This window comes from Acinonyx jubatus, chromosome C1 (genome assembly GCF_027475565.1).
Source record: "Acinonyx jubatus isolate Ajub_Pintada_27869175 chromosome C1, VMU_Ajub_asm_v1.0, whole genome shotgun sequence".
NCBI lineage: Eukaryota > Metazoa > Chordata > Mammalia > Carnivora > Felidae > Acinonyx > Acinonyx jubatus.
The window spans coordinates 19,569,595-19,584,919 of record NC_069381.1 but is presented as its reverse complement, the minus strand read 5'-3'; the positions used below and the strand labels follow the sequence as shown (position 1 = coordinate 19,584,919).

The window sequence follows — 15,325 nt, the reverse complement described above, 5'->3', positions numbered from 1 at the left end:
TGGTGAACTCATACTAAAGGCTTCCCAGTTTATAGAACACCATTAGCCAATACAAGCAGAAGGACCCTAACATCCAAATGAATGCATGATTTGAATCCTCACAACTACACAACGTATTTCTATCTTCATTTTATAGATAGGGAAACTGAGGCTAAGAAAAAATAAATAACTTGCTCAAGGTTATTTCACTACAGGCCTAAAATCGGATGCACCTATGAGACTACGTCCTTCACTTAAAACGTCTTGTTTTTTAAAATGCACATATCTGATCCTGCAATTTGATGCAATACTAACACAACTATTTTTAATAAGTATGAATCTAAATGCACTGATTGGGAAAGATGTCTCAGATCTAACGTTGAAAAAAGCAAGCCTCAGAAAATACACAATGCAGAAAACATATGCACACACTCAAATACTCACATATATGAATCTACGTATCTACAAAGAAAAAGTTTAGAAAGACACACACCATATTATTAATAGTGATCACTTCTGGAAGGTTGGATAAGAAGGAAAGACTATCTTTATATACTTTTGTTATTGTTGGAATTTATTATAAAGAACATCTTTTAAAACTTTTAAGTCATATGGGCCCTGAAACACTGCAAAAAATCCACACTACTCAGGGTTTAAAAGAACAGCAATACGCCCACCCCTCCTGTGTTTGTTAAGAGCTACTTTCTCAAGCAGACAGACATTTAGAAAGGTGATGGAATGGAGACAGAATGGGGACCGCCACTACGGAAAGAGGGTATTTGCAAGGCTGGTGTCTGCTGGGTCCAAGAACACTGTTTACTGGTCCTTGCCAAGCACCAAGAGGCAGAATTTGGAATCTCTAAGTGGTAAGACTTGTATCTTGGGAAGGGTCTAGCAAGTAAAAATTCTTAGTGGGAAGATTCTTCCAGGAGCAGGGTGAAAAAGAGAGATCTGGGAGGAGTATGTAAAACAAAACTCTACACCTACCAGCAGTGTGCCTTTGGGTAAGTCATTTCATCTCTCAGAGAGAGTGCGGCAAATCAGAGGGAGCTTTTTTTTTTTTTTTGGTAACATCATATGGGAAACGATACTCACTTATGACTTGCAAAACGAAGGGCTCTAATTCAGATTTCCCTGATAATCTGATAGTCCTGTCTTAGCAGCATGGTCTTAATCCTCTAATTAAGAAATTTGAGACGCTGTATAATCCATGTAATTTCTCGACTCCCTTATCTTTGAAATGGGCAAATCTGTCCTACCTACTTATAGGTTGTTTTAAGGGTCAAATGAAATGAAATACATTTTTTTAAAAAGTGATCTCTAGACTCAATGTGGGGCTCAAGCCCACGACCCCAAGTCACATGCTCAACTGACTGAGCTAGCCAGGTTCCCCGAGAAGTCATCTCTACTAAATAAAGTAAAATACCAACTTTGACCTATAAAATTAGAGCAGTTCACATTAAAAAAAAAAAAAAAGCTTGACAAGAATAAGGCGAAATGGACACATCCAGACCCAAATCTGGAAGAAGCCATCTAAAATGCTGACAAGAGTTAAGTTTATAGATTTCGTTGGAGCCTTATTTGTAATAAGGAGAAATTAAAAACATCCTACATAACCAACAACTAGAATGATTAAGTAAATTAAAGCAAGATATATTCTGCGGCCATTAAAAACAACTTGAAAAATTATTGAAAACATGAGGCACGTGGGGCGCCTGGGTGGCTTAGTCAGTTAAGTGACCAGCTTAGGCTCAGGTCATGATCTCATGGCTTGTAGGTTCAAGCCCCGCGTCGAGTTCTGTGCTGACAGCTCAGAGCCTGGAGCCTCTTGGGATTCTGTGTCTCCCTCTCCCTCTGCCCCTCCCCCGCTCATGCTCTATCCCTCTCAAAAATAAACATTAAAAAAACAAACAGGCATGGAAAAGGGCTCATATTACAACATCAAGTGAACAAAGCATGATTCGGGTTGCAAAGTGTTCAGTGTGATTTCTTTGGTTATAAATACTTATGTCATTACTAGATTTGTGTTTTAAAAAGATGACTCTGGCTTAACCTCCAACCATAGCTGATCACTACTTTTGTGCATCCATTACTGTGGTACACAGCACCGTGGATTACTCATTTGTATACACGAACCACACTGTGGAGCTGCTTGAGGGCAAGCCCCTTGACACACTCATCTCTGTATTCTTGCTCTTCTAGCATAGGACCCTCTTGGGACAGAGACTCCATATGTGTTTGAATAAATGAATGAATGAATCACTGAAAACAGATCTCAGAAATAAATACATGCTGGTTTTCGGAATGTGAGGAGCTTATAGGCTAAAAAAGTTTTTGACGGGCGCCTGGGTGGCTCTGTCAGTTAAGCCTCTTACTTCAGCTCAGGTCATGATCTCACAGCTGGGGAGTTCGAGCCCCGCGTCGGGGCCTGTGCTGACAGCTCAGAGCCTGGAGCCTGCTTTGGATTCTGGGTCTTCCTCGCTCTCTGCCCCTCCTCAGCTTGTGCACTTCCTGTCTCTCTCAATAATAAGTAAATAAACTTAAATCAAACAAATTTTTAAAAGTAGAGACTAAAAATAACTTTTTTTTTTTTTTTACGACGTACCTGCAAACACCCCAGAACCCCTCACAAGTAGTAGACATTGTCACAGTTTGATGGGAAAAATCAACTCCGTTGATTAAACTCACACACAAATACTTAAGCATACAGGAAGAGCTAGAAAGACATATTTAAAATCAAAGTATTGCCAGGAACATTGGGGTGGGATCCTGGAAGATCTAAATTTTCACCTTTATATATCCAGTAGTTTGCAAATCTCTGAACATGTATGGCCTTTATAAAAGTATGTGTGTACCGGGGCTCTGATCGGCCCAGTGTGAGTAGAACACCAAGCTTTCTAAGGTTGTAGCCTCCTTACCCTGGTGACCCTGCCCAGCCCATGCCATGTCTGCTTGACTAATCCCATGTAGGTAAGTTACTAAGCCATGCAGGGCAAAGAAAACAAATACGGGAAAACTTACGGAGCAAGAAGAAGAAGATAAAGGTCAGCGATTATAGCAATGTGTTCTGAGTATCAATACACTGAACTAGGAGGCAAGATCAGGCTCTAGTTCGGGGCATGAACACATACAAATCTACTTGCTAAATAGCATTCTTTCTTTGCAGCGTAAACGTTTGTCTCCTTATTTATTTTTTAAGTTTATTTATTTTGAGAGAGAGAGAGAGAGAGAGAGAGAGAGAGAGAGAGAGAGACTATGCAAGCGAGCAGGGGAGGGGAAGAGAGAGAAAGAGAGAGAAAATCCCAAGCAGGCTCTGCGCTGTCAGCACAAAGTCCAAAGTGGGGTTTGAACTCACGAACTATGAGATCATGACCTGAGCCAAAACCAAGAGTCGGATGCTTAACTGACTGAGACACCCAGGTGCCCCAACATTTGTCTCTTTAAATGAAACATTCACTATAAAACACAATAATACTGTGAACAACTTTGAAATCACCCCACAAGTCAAGAAGCGTGCATCTACTCACACATCCTTCTTCTTACAGATCTCATCTTCCTGCCTGCCCTCTGCCAACTTAACCAGCATTTTCATTTTTTCCCCCCAACAGTTCATTTTCAATCCACGACCTAATTGACCTGTAGGAATCCTGTAGGATTCGACCCTGTTGCTCCCACCAATGCTCCCACCCTCCCAACCTGCACCAACCAATTCCCTCTTCTCTTGGCTTCCGTAATACTGACTGCCTGGTTTTCTTCCTGCCTTTCTGGCGGCTCATCTTCTTTTCTCCTCAAGGCTCATTCTCCTCTACCCAGACAGCAGAGCTTAGAGTTTCTTGAAACTGCATTCTCAGCCCTCTCTCCTTCTCACTCTAGACTCTCCTCAATGTACTCATGCCCTCTTTGCTTCGGTTACCAACTGCTCACAGATGACCTCCACACTGATATGTCCAGTCCCCATCCCTCCTCACAACTGTCGATCTGAGAGCTATGTTCTACATCTACCATATATCCCAAATCACACTCCTGACCTTCCTCCTCATACTGGATCTGCCCTCAGGGGTCTGTGGCACAGGAAGGGCACCACTCTGCACTGTTCCAGAAGTCAAAAACCCTGCAGTCACTCATAACACATCCTTTCCCCAGACCCGGTCCATTAAGGCCTCTCGATTTTATCTGTAACACTTCATGCAGTCGATTCGACCTCTTCCTCCTCCTCCTCTTCCTCCTCCACCCCCCCCCCACCCCCAGTTCCATTCTGGGTAATCTATACCCGAATTATTCTAACAGCCTTTCTGCAACTGACAAACTCCTCACATTACCTCTTCTGTCCCCAGTTACTGCTTTTCCTTCCTTCTTTCGTGACTTATTTCCTTGGCAAAGCCTTTCCTACCAGGTCTATTCCTCTTGCTATAAATTCTTTTTGTACTATACGCCAATGCTCATAGCATTTATCACATTATAATTGTATATGAATGTGCAAAATAGATTATTGTCTGTTTCCTTTACCAGAGGAACAGTTCCTGTTCCTTGAGAACAGGAAATATGTATTTTTATTCTTACCACTGTACTCCCTCTGTACAACAATGTGCTCGGCCTTTATGTGGCACTTTTAAAATGTTTGTTGAGTGAATAAATGACTGATTGAATGAATGAACTATGTGGCACAGAAAGACCACCCAGCTGTTGGAAAGGAAAAGGATTTATAGAATAATGTTAAAATCTGTCTCCTTATGGGGCGCCTGGGTGGCTCAGTCTATTAAGTGCCTGACTTGATTTTTGCTCAAGTCATGATCTCATGGGTTCATGAGATCAAGCCCTGAGTCGGGCTCTGTGCTTGACAGTGCAGATCCTGCTTGGGATTCTCTCTCTCCTGCTCTCTCTGCCCCTTCCCTGCTCTCTTGCACACATTCATTCTCTCTCTCTCTCTTGCTCAAAACAAGCAAACAAACATTTAAAAAAAAAACCAAGAAACAGAAAAACACCAAAAAGCCCCCACAAAAACCCTATCTCCTTTTCTTCTAATTCTATTCTCCCTGAGCAACTTTTTGATTTTTAATTAAGTTTCCCAGGTAAATCAAATTATTCCCAAGAAGGGAATCCAAAAAATTCCTGGGTCCCAAGATCCCAGATGCTAGAGGTAAAGGACAAGAACTCTGGAATCAGACAGCATTAGAAAGGAGTCACCTCTGGCGCTGACCGGCAGACTAGCCTGGGGGAAGGTCACTCTAATGCTCGGCTCAGTTTTCTCATCTATAAAATGGAGTCAAACACTCAAAGCTCTCACACAGGGGATTAATGACTGAATGAAATACAGCACATTACACACTGCCTGGGTTCTTTCTGCTGTTATTTTATTCTTGCTCTTATCAGTTTATTAATATTATTACCAAAGGTTACACTAATAATAACATGAGAGGGACCAAGTGGCTAGATGACTTCCAGCTCTAGAAATTAAGATCTCACATGTTATTTATAAGGAACAATTTTCTTTTCGAAAAATACCTGAGTCTTGCGTGAAACTGTAATATGAAGAGACCTAAGGACTATACCCCCCAACAAGCTGTGTTCCTGAAAAATCATTCTAGGAAAAACACTGCCAAAGGGCCAGGAGGACATCTTTTTCTTCTTTTCTTCTTTTTTTTTTTTTCTAAAGATTTTATTTTTAAGTAATATCTACACCCATGTGGGGCTTGAACTCATGACCCTGAGATCAAGAGTCTCATGCTCTACGAAGTCAGCCAGCCAGGCGCCCCATGGAGGCCTATTTTTTTTTTTTTTTTTAATTCCAGTAAACACACTGTTATATTAGCTTCAGGTGTAAGAACATCATTTTTTAGTGAATGTCTCGGACGTGCTATCCATTATACCATTTTTCTGGGGCTTCTTAGTGTTTGGTGAACACAGAAATTCTGAAGTGGGCTATAACAAGCCAATCCTAAACTCTATGGCGGGGGGGGGGGGGGGCAGGGGGGCAGGGGAATCATGCCCCAAATCTGTCCACATGTATCCCCGATTTGACTCCTGGCCCAAGTACATGGTGCGGGAAGTACACGCCTGGTTTCCCTACCAGTTACCACGCTAAACAACTAAGGGTACCTGGGGTCCAGCAGGCCTTGCTCCACTCCCCAGGCCATCTCTCTCACAGCATTACTGATCTCATGACGGGACGTGTATGCAAAGCAGACATTGAGGAAACACCTGAGAAAGGAAGAGGAGAATAATTTAGCAGAGGACAGGGACTAAGGACTGGAGTCACTGCTTGCAGGGCACTGCTTCCCCACAAGAGCAAAAAATACCAAATGGCAATCATGGCTATCACTGAAAGGTGAGATGATGAATTGTGTTTTCCAAGTTTTCTTAGAATGACCATGTCATTAGTTTTGTAACAAGGTGAACACTAAATGACACATACGAGCCTCCCTCCTACTGCCAACCAGCTTTCAGAGGATATAATCTACTGTGATATTAGCACAAGCAAAGTAGAATACGAGGCAAATCTCATGCAAACTAATCCACTGCCAAACACATATTATAATCCAAAGGCACACATAATGAAGTCTGGATTATTGAACTCTCTTTGCCTCTGCACCTGCGTGACCTCCCAATATCAACCTATTCATGGGTTAAAGGAGTGGAACAGGAAAAAAATTTCTTCAAGGATCTGTCTTCAGAGACAGAGATACAGTGTAGACAAAGGTGGGGTATCAGGTCCTGGCAAGTCCGGGCCGGTCCTCAAGAACCCTGATCCAGAGCTCAAGGCCATATCCACAGCTCATCCACCCTATAGCCCTCATTTCTGCCCTGTCCTCTGACAAATAAAATAATAATTATTATTATGTACATGTGCATATGTAAACATACACGTATATGTATATCTTGCGGGGGGATAGATACATGAAGGAAGAGAATGAAAAACTGTAAGTATGTGCACATTTAACGTGGTATTAAGGACCATCTCTGGGCTGTGCAGCAGATGCAGGAAGTCTCTAAGCATCTCAAACCCCTCTTTGCCTCTTGTACCAAATGCACACCCAGAAAGACCCAGCACGTCTCCTTAAAGCTAGCAGGGAGTCCAAGATTGATACAGGTCCCTCAGGGGAAATCTGAATACTTACTTGTTGTAGTTCTTGGTGGCCTGTACCGCCTGTGCAATCAGCTCCTGGAGATCCAAGGGCAACAAATGCAGATCGCCCAGGACCCGGATGCACACCCCATGCTTCTGCAGTTTGTCCCTGGTCAGGAAAAGGAGGCGGGGTTGGAACAGAGAGCCTGTGGAGCTGGAAAACTGATGACACTCACCTCCCGGTTTCTAAGTGCTTTCCTGTGTGTGTCAAGCACTGTTCTATGCAGTATTCTGTGCAGTATTTCACTGCATCCCCTCCACGACTCTGACAGGAGTTCAGCACATTCCCCATTCTCCAGCAGGAAACTGAGGCTCAGGCACGATAGTCAGAGACTGCCCAAGGTCAAACGGCCATCAAGCGCGGTATCAGAAAGAACTGAGTCTGTCTGGGGTGCCCAGGTGGCTCAGTCGGTTAAGCGTCTGACTCCATTTCGGCTCAGGTCATAATCTCCCATTTTGTGAATCCGAGCCCCGCGTCAGGCTCTGCGCTGACAGTGAGGAGCCTGCTTGGGAGTCTCTCTCTCCCCCCAGCCCCTCTCTCTCAAAACAAATATAAATAAACTTAAAAAAATAATTGGAAGAGAAACCCAGGTCTGTCTGATTTGGGAACCCGAACCCAAATTCTTTACCACACGTTACACCGCTTCATGTGTCCTTGTGGGCAAGTTGCATTTTATGTACTTAGTCCCATTTTGACAGGAGAATAAACTCAAGGGGAGGAGCTGTATTATTCATTACTTCTGTACCTTCTGGTGAAATATGTTAATAACAGCAACATCTAACATTAAGTTTATGTTTACTAAGTGCCAGATGTTGGTCTAAGTGCTTCACACGGATCAACACATCCCACCCTTACATCAACCTTTGAGGCAGAGACCACTATCATTCCCCTTTTATTGATGAGGAAACTGAGGCACAGGGAGGTTAGGTTATTTGCTCAACCCCAGACAGCTGGTGGGTGGAAAGCTGAATTTGAACCTAGGGAGTCTGGTTCCAGGGCCTGTCCTCTTCACCATGGCATTTCACTGCCTCCATACCGTAATTCCCAAACTCTGCACAGTGAGCATGAATTCAGTTACCCAACCAGCTTCCCTCACCTGGGGATGCTATGGAGAAACTCAATGACTAGCGTTTGGAAAATGGGAACTTAATAGCAAGAAGTATACTGTAAGGTGGGGTATCAGGCACGTCCTGGAGAACCCTGATCCAGAGTGCAAGGCCACACCTTAACAGCTTATCCACTCTATAACCCTCATCACTTTTCTTCGAGGGTGAAGCAAGATCTAACCACCTATTTTTGAGAATCCACTGAAGCGGCCACGGTAGACAAATGTATACTCAGATCAAAGCAAAACCAGAATGAAAACAGATAGATTCAGGCCTAGAGCCAGCACTTACAAGCAGACCTTGTATAACCAATTAGCCTCTCTGAACCTCAGTTTCCCCTACCCCTTGAACTGGGGGGGCGGTGATAACCATCCCTGCCATACTCTCCACACTGGCTTGTGCTGAGTAAGATAAAGTATGTGAAAATGCTCGTTCTCAGACACAGACAGGTGACTTGAGTGACATCTATAGGGAAGGAGAGGCAAAAGCCCTGGCAAGGAGCCAGGAGATCTGGGTTCCCAACCCAGTTCTGCCATGAGCTTGCTGTGTGACCATGGGCAAGTCTTTCACTTCTGTTCATTCTAGGGTTGTTTCCCAACTGATGAAACTGAATTAGGTCAGTGGTTTTCCCAACCTTCTTTTCGCTAAGAGCTCTTTCTTCATAATAAGTATTACTCAGAAGCCCAATATATACGACAAGTAAAATGCCAACCGGCACCCTGTGCCCTATTCCCTCTGGCTTCTTTGTATACCCACTGCTCAGAACTCTGAGGTTCTGGGGCACATTGTTGGAAAGCCACTGTTAAAATTTCTTCTTGTTCTGTCCAGGACTTTAGAACCTAAGACTGTTTCCTCTACTGCTGAATGAAGACAGCAATCTCAGTAACTCCTCTACCTCCGTGTATTTTGATCTTTCAGGAACTGTAAGATTACTTCCTGTGTTTCGGACGTCAGCGTAGTAGACCACAGCTCAGCTCTGGAGCTGGAAAGATCTTGTCTGTCTTGGCTCCGCCTATCCAATAGCTGTGTGACCCAGCAGGCAAACCTGAGCTTCTCTGGGTTTTACTTTCCTCCTCGCTACAGTTGGGATGATAATATTTGTCTCATAGGATAATGTGAATATGAAATGAGAATACATGTTAGGCTCCGGACCTGGCACGTAGTATAAGCACTTTAAAAAGGTGAAATTAGGGACACCTAATTCCGTGTGGCTCAGTAGGCTACGTGTCCAACTTCGGCTCAGGTCATGATCTCACGATCCATGAGATCGAGCCCTACACCAGGCTCTGTACTGACAGCTCAGAGCCTGGAGTCTGCTTTGGATTCTGTGTCTCCCTCTCTCTCTGCCCCTCCCCTGCTCGCGCTCTGTTCTCTCCCCCCTCAAAAATGAATAAACTTAAAAAAAATTTTTTTAAAGGTGAAATTAGTGTGAATAACAGAAGAATCTGAACCACCTCCAGCCCCTTGGGTAGGAACTCTGAGCCACACGGACTCTGCTGGGGACCAGGAAGCAATGTCTCTGGCTGAGTCTCATTATCCAATATGGACAGAGAAGCCTGGCCACCCTCCCACTACCAGACCCAGACAGGGACAGAGATGACAAAACTGTTCTAGGCCCAGCTCCACTGGTCTTCTAGGCTCTCTATTCTCTCTATTCTCTCCCTGGTCTCGGTATGGGAGGAGCTGGGCAGAAAAGGGCTGTTATGAAGACTCTGGGACAGTCCTGGCTGGAAAGGCTTCCACGCTTTCAAGCAGATAATCTCCATCAAACTTCTTCTCTGCCCCTGTCTGGCATTGCTCCCTACGTAAGCTTAAACTTCATGACAGCTAAGAATCGTACTGACTCTTCCCCATAAAGGCCTCTTAGACATCATCTGTCCCTTCCAAGAGAACATGCAGAGCAATATAGTAACTTTTCAGGGATGACTACGTGGCAGAAAAGGACTTTTTCAATGTTTCTCTCATGCTACTCCCTGATCACGGTTTATCGGTCATGGGGTAGAAATCTGATGCAAGTGGGCTATTAATTAAGGGCTTTAGTTCATTCTGGGCTGCTGTCTTGAAGCAGAGAAAGGTGGAATGCAGAGAGAAGGAAGAGGCGCTATCTAATGGATTTCAATTCCTGGTTTCAGTTTTGCCTGAGGCTGGCTATACTCATCCTTGCATTCTGTGAAATACCTCTACATCCTCAGATAATTAAATGCCCCCTTTAAAAAAGGGGGTGGTGGTGGTGGTGGAGAAAAACTAGCTTGCCGTCAAAGAGACCTGACTGGGGTGCCTGGGTGGCTCAGTCAGTTAAGCGTCTGACTCTTTGTTTCAGCTTAGGTCTTGATCTTGTAGTTTGTGAGATCGAGCCCCACATCAGGCTCTGCATTGACAGCATGAAGATGTTTGAGATTCTCTCTCCCTCTCTCTCTCTCTGCCTCTCCTCTACACACTCTTTCTCTCTCAAAATAAAATAAATGAACATAAAAAAAAAGAGAGAGAGACAGAGAGACCTGACCAACATTAAAAGGGTTTAGAGGTCCCTAAATAAGCCTCAGGTAAGAGCGTTGAGGGTCAGTGTGGGGCTGGAGGTGGTGTAGGAACACACTCCCCCATCCCATGGCGTCTTACTGTTCTTCCATCAAGCGGCTGAACTTCTGCCGGGCCAGATCCATTAACCCGTCTACCTCACTCTTGGAGCGTTTGAAGTTCTCAATGCTGAACGCGTAGACCGTCACCTCTAGGATGCCCAGGTTCAAACACCAGCGCAGAGTCTGAGAGGGAGAAGGCAAGGAGCTAGGATACAAGGAAGGGAAATAAGAGATGCCTCCGCCCCGACTCAGTGTTGGAGGTGAGAGGCAGACTCTTCTCCTCCCCAAACCAGGTAAAGCTAGGACAACACCAGTGTTTCTGTCAGAATAGCAAACCAAGTAAGTAGAAAGCCACCACTTGAGAATATGAAAAATGTGAACTTAGTGAGGAGTGCTATGCTGGTATTGTTGGTTTACTGGAAAGAACTCTTCACTGAGAGAGTTCTAGGTTCTAGTCTCAGACTCCACCATGCGCTTGCTTTGTGACCGTAGGCAAATCATTTAACCTCTGTGGGCCTCAGTCTCCTTATCTGTAAAACAGGAGCACAGTCCATCCCTTGCAAGGTGGCTGAAGACCAATATAAAACACAAGGTTTTATTATTCTCAGCACAACTTCATTATTCCGTTAGACTGAGAGGCTGATGAGTTCTAAGAATACAGGCATCAAGTGCACAGCCGTGTAGCAGTGAAGTCTGCAAAGGGTTTTTGCATTCATTATTTCATTCGATTCTCCCAACAGCCCCTTGAGAATGTCATTACTGTTTTCATGCTTACTTTATAGATGAGAAAACCTGAGGCTCAGACAGTAGATGAAATGTGTCAGAAGGCCACAGCTCTACTATACGAGTCCGTTCTGTGAAGTTCTAGAACAGCAAGACCTCAACTCTAGTGACAGAAATCAGAACAGTGGTTGCCTGAAGAGGGGAAAAGGAAGTGGGACAGGGTTTGACTGGGAAGGGAGGGGCACAAGGGAACTTTCTGGAGAGGTGGAAATGTTCTGTCTTGACAGGGGTACAGATTAGACAGGTAAATGCAACTGTCAACCACACCCCCACCCCCCCATTCTGTGCATTTCACCGCATGAAATTATACTTCAGTGAAAAGAGAAGTGAACCTCCTATGTAAAGCCGGGCCCCTGGGGCTGCTCTAATTCAGAGCCACTAAGGGCAGAGAGCGGACTAGAGCTGAGAACGGCAGTGTTGAGACAGGGAGCCTGTCTCCACAGGGGACACAGACATTCAATCAGAACTGAACTTGAAGAAACAAAGCAGAAGAGCTGCCTTTCTAATCCCTTAACACACATACATGAAAAATCGTTGCCACCTTGGGAAAATTACCTGTGAGAGCTTCACACCGGAACAGGCTCAGGCTCTACACACCTTACAGGGAAGCCACCCTTCGGCTGGCACATCTGGATCAGAACCTACCACTGACTGGAGTCAATATAGCTGTTAATAATCACAACTTCAACTTTTTGAGCGCTTCCTTTGTGCTAAGTCCTGTGCTACGTGCTTTTCACTGTGCCATTTTGTTTATTCCTCGCATCATCTCTGGAGGTAGAGATTATTGCTGTTCTCATTTTACTGACGAAGAAACTGAGGCAAAGGGAAGCTGTGTAACCTGCTGCAGGCCGCAGCGCCCAGAAGCGGCAGAGCAAGGGTTACAATAAGTTCTGAGCGACTCCAGACCGTAAGCTCCTCGGCGCTAGGCAAATCTGCCTCTTACTTAGTCACAAAAGAGAAGCTGGGGTCAACAAACCAGAAGACCACCTCAGCGTGTTAGGGAGCCCCACAGCCACTCACTCAAGGCAAAAATATCAATGCTCTGGCATCAGGCCATGTTCTTGTGCTGGGAAGCTGAGGTCTGTCCAGACCATATTTCCATTCTTCTTAAAGTCAGCTTCACAACAACAGACAATATTCCATTCTTCTTGTTAAATTTAACGTTTTCCAATTTACAACAGGTATTAAAACTGTAAAACGGGGCACGTGCGTGGCTCAGTCGGTTGAGCGACCGACTTCCGTCCAGGTCATGATCTCACGGTTCATGAGTTCAAGCTCCACATCGGGCTTGCTGCTGTCAGCACAGAGCCCACTTAGGATCCTCTCTCCCTCTCTCTCTACCCTTCTCCTGCTGTGCTTGCTCAAAAACAAAAAACAAACATAACTGTAAAATGCCCATGACCTTTGCTTAGAGTGATGACTCGGGCTGTCTGGCACTTTTCCCAGTGTAAGCACTAAAAGGCCTCAGGCAAATCAGGAAAGGTATAGTCACCCTACCTTTGTTCCAGAAATGTCACTTCAAAAAATTTATTCTAAAACTGAACTGTTCAAGGGACGCCTGGGTGGCTCTGTCAGTTAAGCATCTGACTCTTGGTTTTAGCTCAAGTCATGATCTCACAGTTCGTGAGTTCGAGCCCCACATCGGGCTCTGTGCTGACAGCGTGGAGCCTGTTTGGGATTCTCTCTCTCTCCTCTCTCTGTCAAAACAAGTAAGCTTAAAAAAAAATATATTAAAAAAAATGAACTGTTATAATGTCTGGTAATAGTGGAGCAGCTAAACAAGTTATGTCAGATCCTTATGATAAAATATTCCACAGGCATTAAAACATATAGGTAGAAAACCTATGTATATACACCTAGAAAAGGACTTGCCAAAATCTCGTGTAAAACAAGGTTACTGAAGATACAGATGTCATTTTTTTTTTTAATTTTTTTTTGCAACGTTTATTTATTTTTGGGACAGAGAGAGACAGAGCATGAACGGGGGAGGGGCAGAGAGAGAGGGAGACACAGAATCAGAAACAGGCTCCAGGCTCTGAGCCATCAGCCCAGAGCCTGACGCGGGGCTCGAACTCACGGACCGCGAGATCGTGACCTGGCTGAAGTCGGACGCCTAACCGACTGCGCCACCCAGGCGCCCCACAGATGTCATTTTTATAAATGTTAAGTCATGTTAGAACATATTACAAGGACTGGGATGAGGCCCAGAAAACTATAAGCTATTGATACACTAAGGTGTAAGGGAAGTCAATTTTGTTCTTGTTTCTAATATTTTGTGATGATTCACTCTGCAATTTGATTTCTGTTAATGTTGATATGAGACCCATAACAAGCAAGCAAGTGATAAAGAGCTATAAAAAAAATACTCTCAAACCACAGCAAACTCAGCACCTGATTTTCTAGCTACAGTCCAGTTCTCCACAGACCATTCCCTGCCACCCACACTCACCTCAGCCAGCTTGTTGAAGCCCTGTGAGTGGCCTTCCTGCCGCTCTACTTGGCACTTCTTGGCGTAGCGACGGTTTCCATCCATTATAAAGGCAACGTGTTTGGGCACTGGGCCTGCCTGGGAAGTGAGAAGACAAATGATCGGCATAGAGAGCCACGAAACCCCAAGCTGATAGGCTTGAGTTCTATGATAAAAGCCCCCTGAGGAAGGGAACTGGGTATTCTGTGCTTTGGCTCAATAAATGGGTATTAAGCACTTTTACTTATGTATGTATTTATTTATATGGAGCACTTACTATACGCCAAGTACTATGCTAGGCTTTTTATACTTCATCTAAGTTTTTTTTTTTTTTTCTTCATATAAACCTATAAAGTAAATAGCAGTGTCTTCATTTCACAGGTGGGAAAAAAAAGTCTCAGAGAGGTCAAGTGACTTCCACAAGTCACACAGCTAAGAAAAGGCAAAGTGGGAATTCACATTGAGGTCTGTATGCTTTTAGAACTCATTTTTAACCACATGCTGCTGACCACCACTTTGGTTTCGTGTCTCCACCTGGCAGGCACAGGAACGATATTGATGGCTGTGGTCCAGTGCAAGGGTATCCTCCACAGAAAAGAGGAATCCACTCGATCCAATCGCTGCCACACAGGAATGGGGGCCCGACGTCACTGATCTTCCAATTACATAAGAGAAGCCAAGCATCAGGACTTGTATCAAAATGTAAATGTCAGGAGCCATTTCAAAGCAAACAAAAAAGACATTTTGGGGGCCAACAAAACTTCTCATCTGGCGTATAGCAGCCTTTAGTTGTCTATCACAGCAAAAATTCACTCCTTAGCCTAATTTCACTGGCCTTAGGGCCTCTTCACTGACTGCTTCCTTTGCACCTCTCTAACAGTTTTGACTTTTGTCCTCAAGTTGTAGAATAAAAAATAAAAAAAATAAGAATTTCCAGTCAAATCATGTAGTTTGTTCTTCCCAACACATGACTGCAGTAGTTCCCCAAAAAGATACTTTCTACTTGCTTGCCTGCTTGAGATCATTTGGCATATGTGTGTGAGTGTGTATGTGGGGGGGAGGGGAGTGGGGGGAGGTTAGTATAAGGCTTTGCTGACTCCTAAATTCACTGCTACCCAGTGCTTGACAGTCTGTGGTTGAAAGACAAAAATCAGGCTGGCTGGCTTAAATCTCAAACCTGTTATATGGACAAAATATAAATTGCTGCGATTCCTAGAGAAGAAGCAGAGGCAAGATTTGGGGAAGTAAGGGGGTGTAGAAACTGGAATGATCATAGTCCTCAAATGGCTG

The 15,325-nt window shown here is 44.3% G+C and overlaps 1 protein-coding gene across 2 annotated transcripts in view; it reads right to left on the bottom strand.

Annotated features, from left to right (window-relative positions):
• Positions 1 to 15,325, bottom strand: part of DHDDS (dehydrodolichyl diphosphate synthase subunit) — a 33,784-nt gene that overhangs the window by 17,205 nt on the left and 1,254 nt on the right. For both annotated transcript variants that reach the window (XM_015075131.3, XM_027059980.2), the window contains exons 3-6: positions 14,018 to 14,134; positions 10,826 to 10,968; positions 7,095 to 7,211; positions 6,076 to 6,177 (exon numbers count right to left, since the gene is read on the bottom strand). In XM_015075131.3, the coding sequence (XP_014930617.2) occupies positions 6,076 to 6,177; positions 7,095 to 7,211; positions 10,826 to 10,968; positions 14,018 to 14,134 (479 nt within the window). The remainder of the gene's footprint in view (positions 1 to 6,075; positions 6,178 to 7,094; positions 7,212 to 10,825; positions 10,969 to 14,017; positions 14,135 to 15,325) is intronic.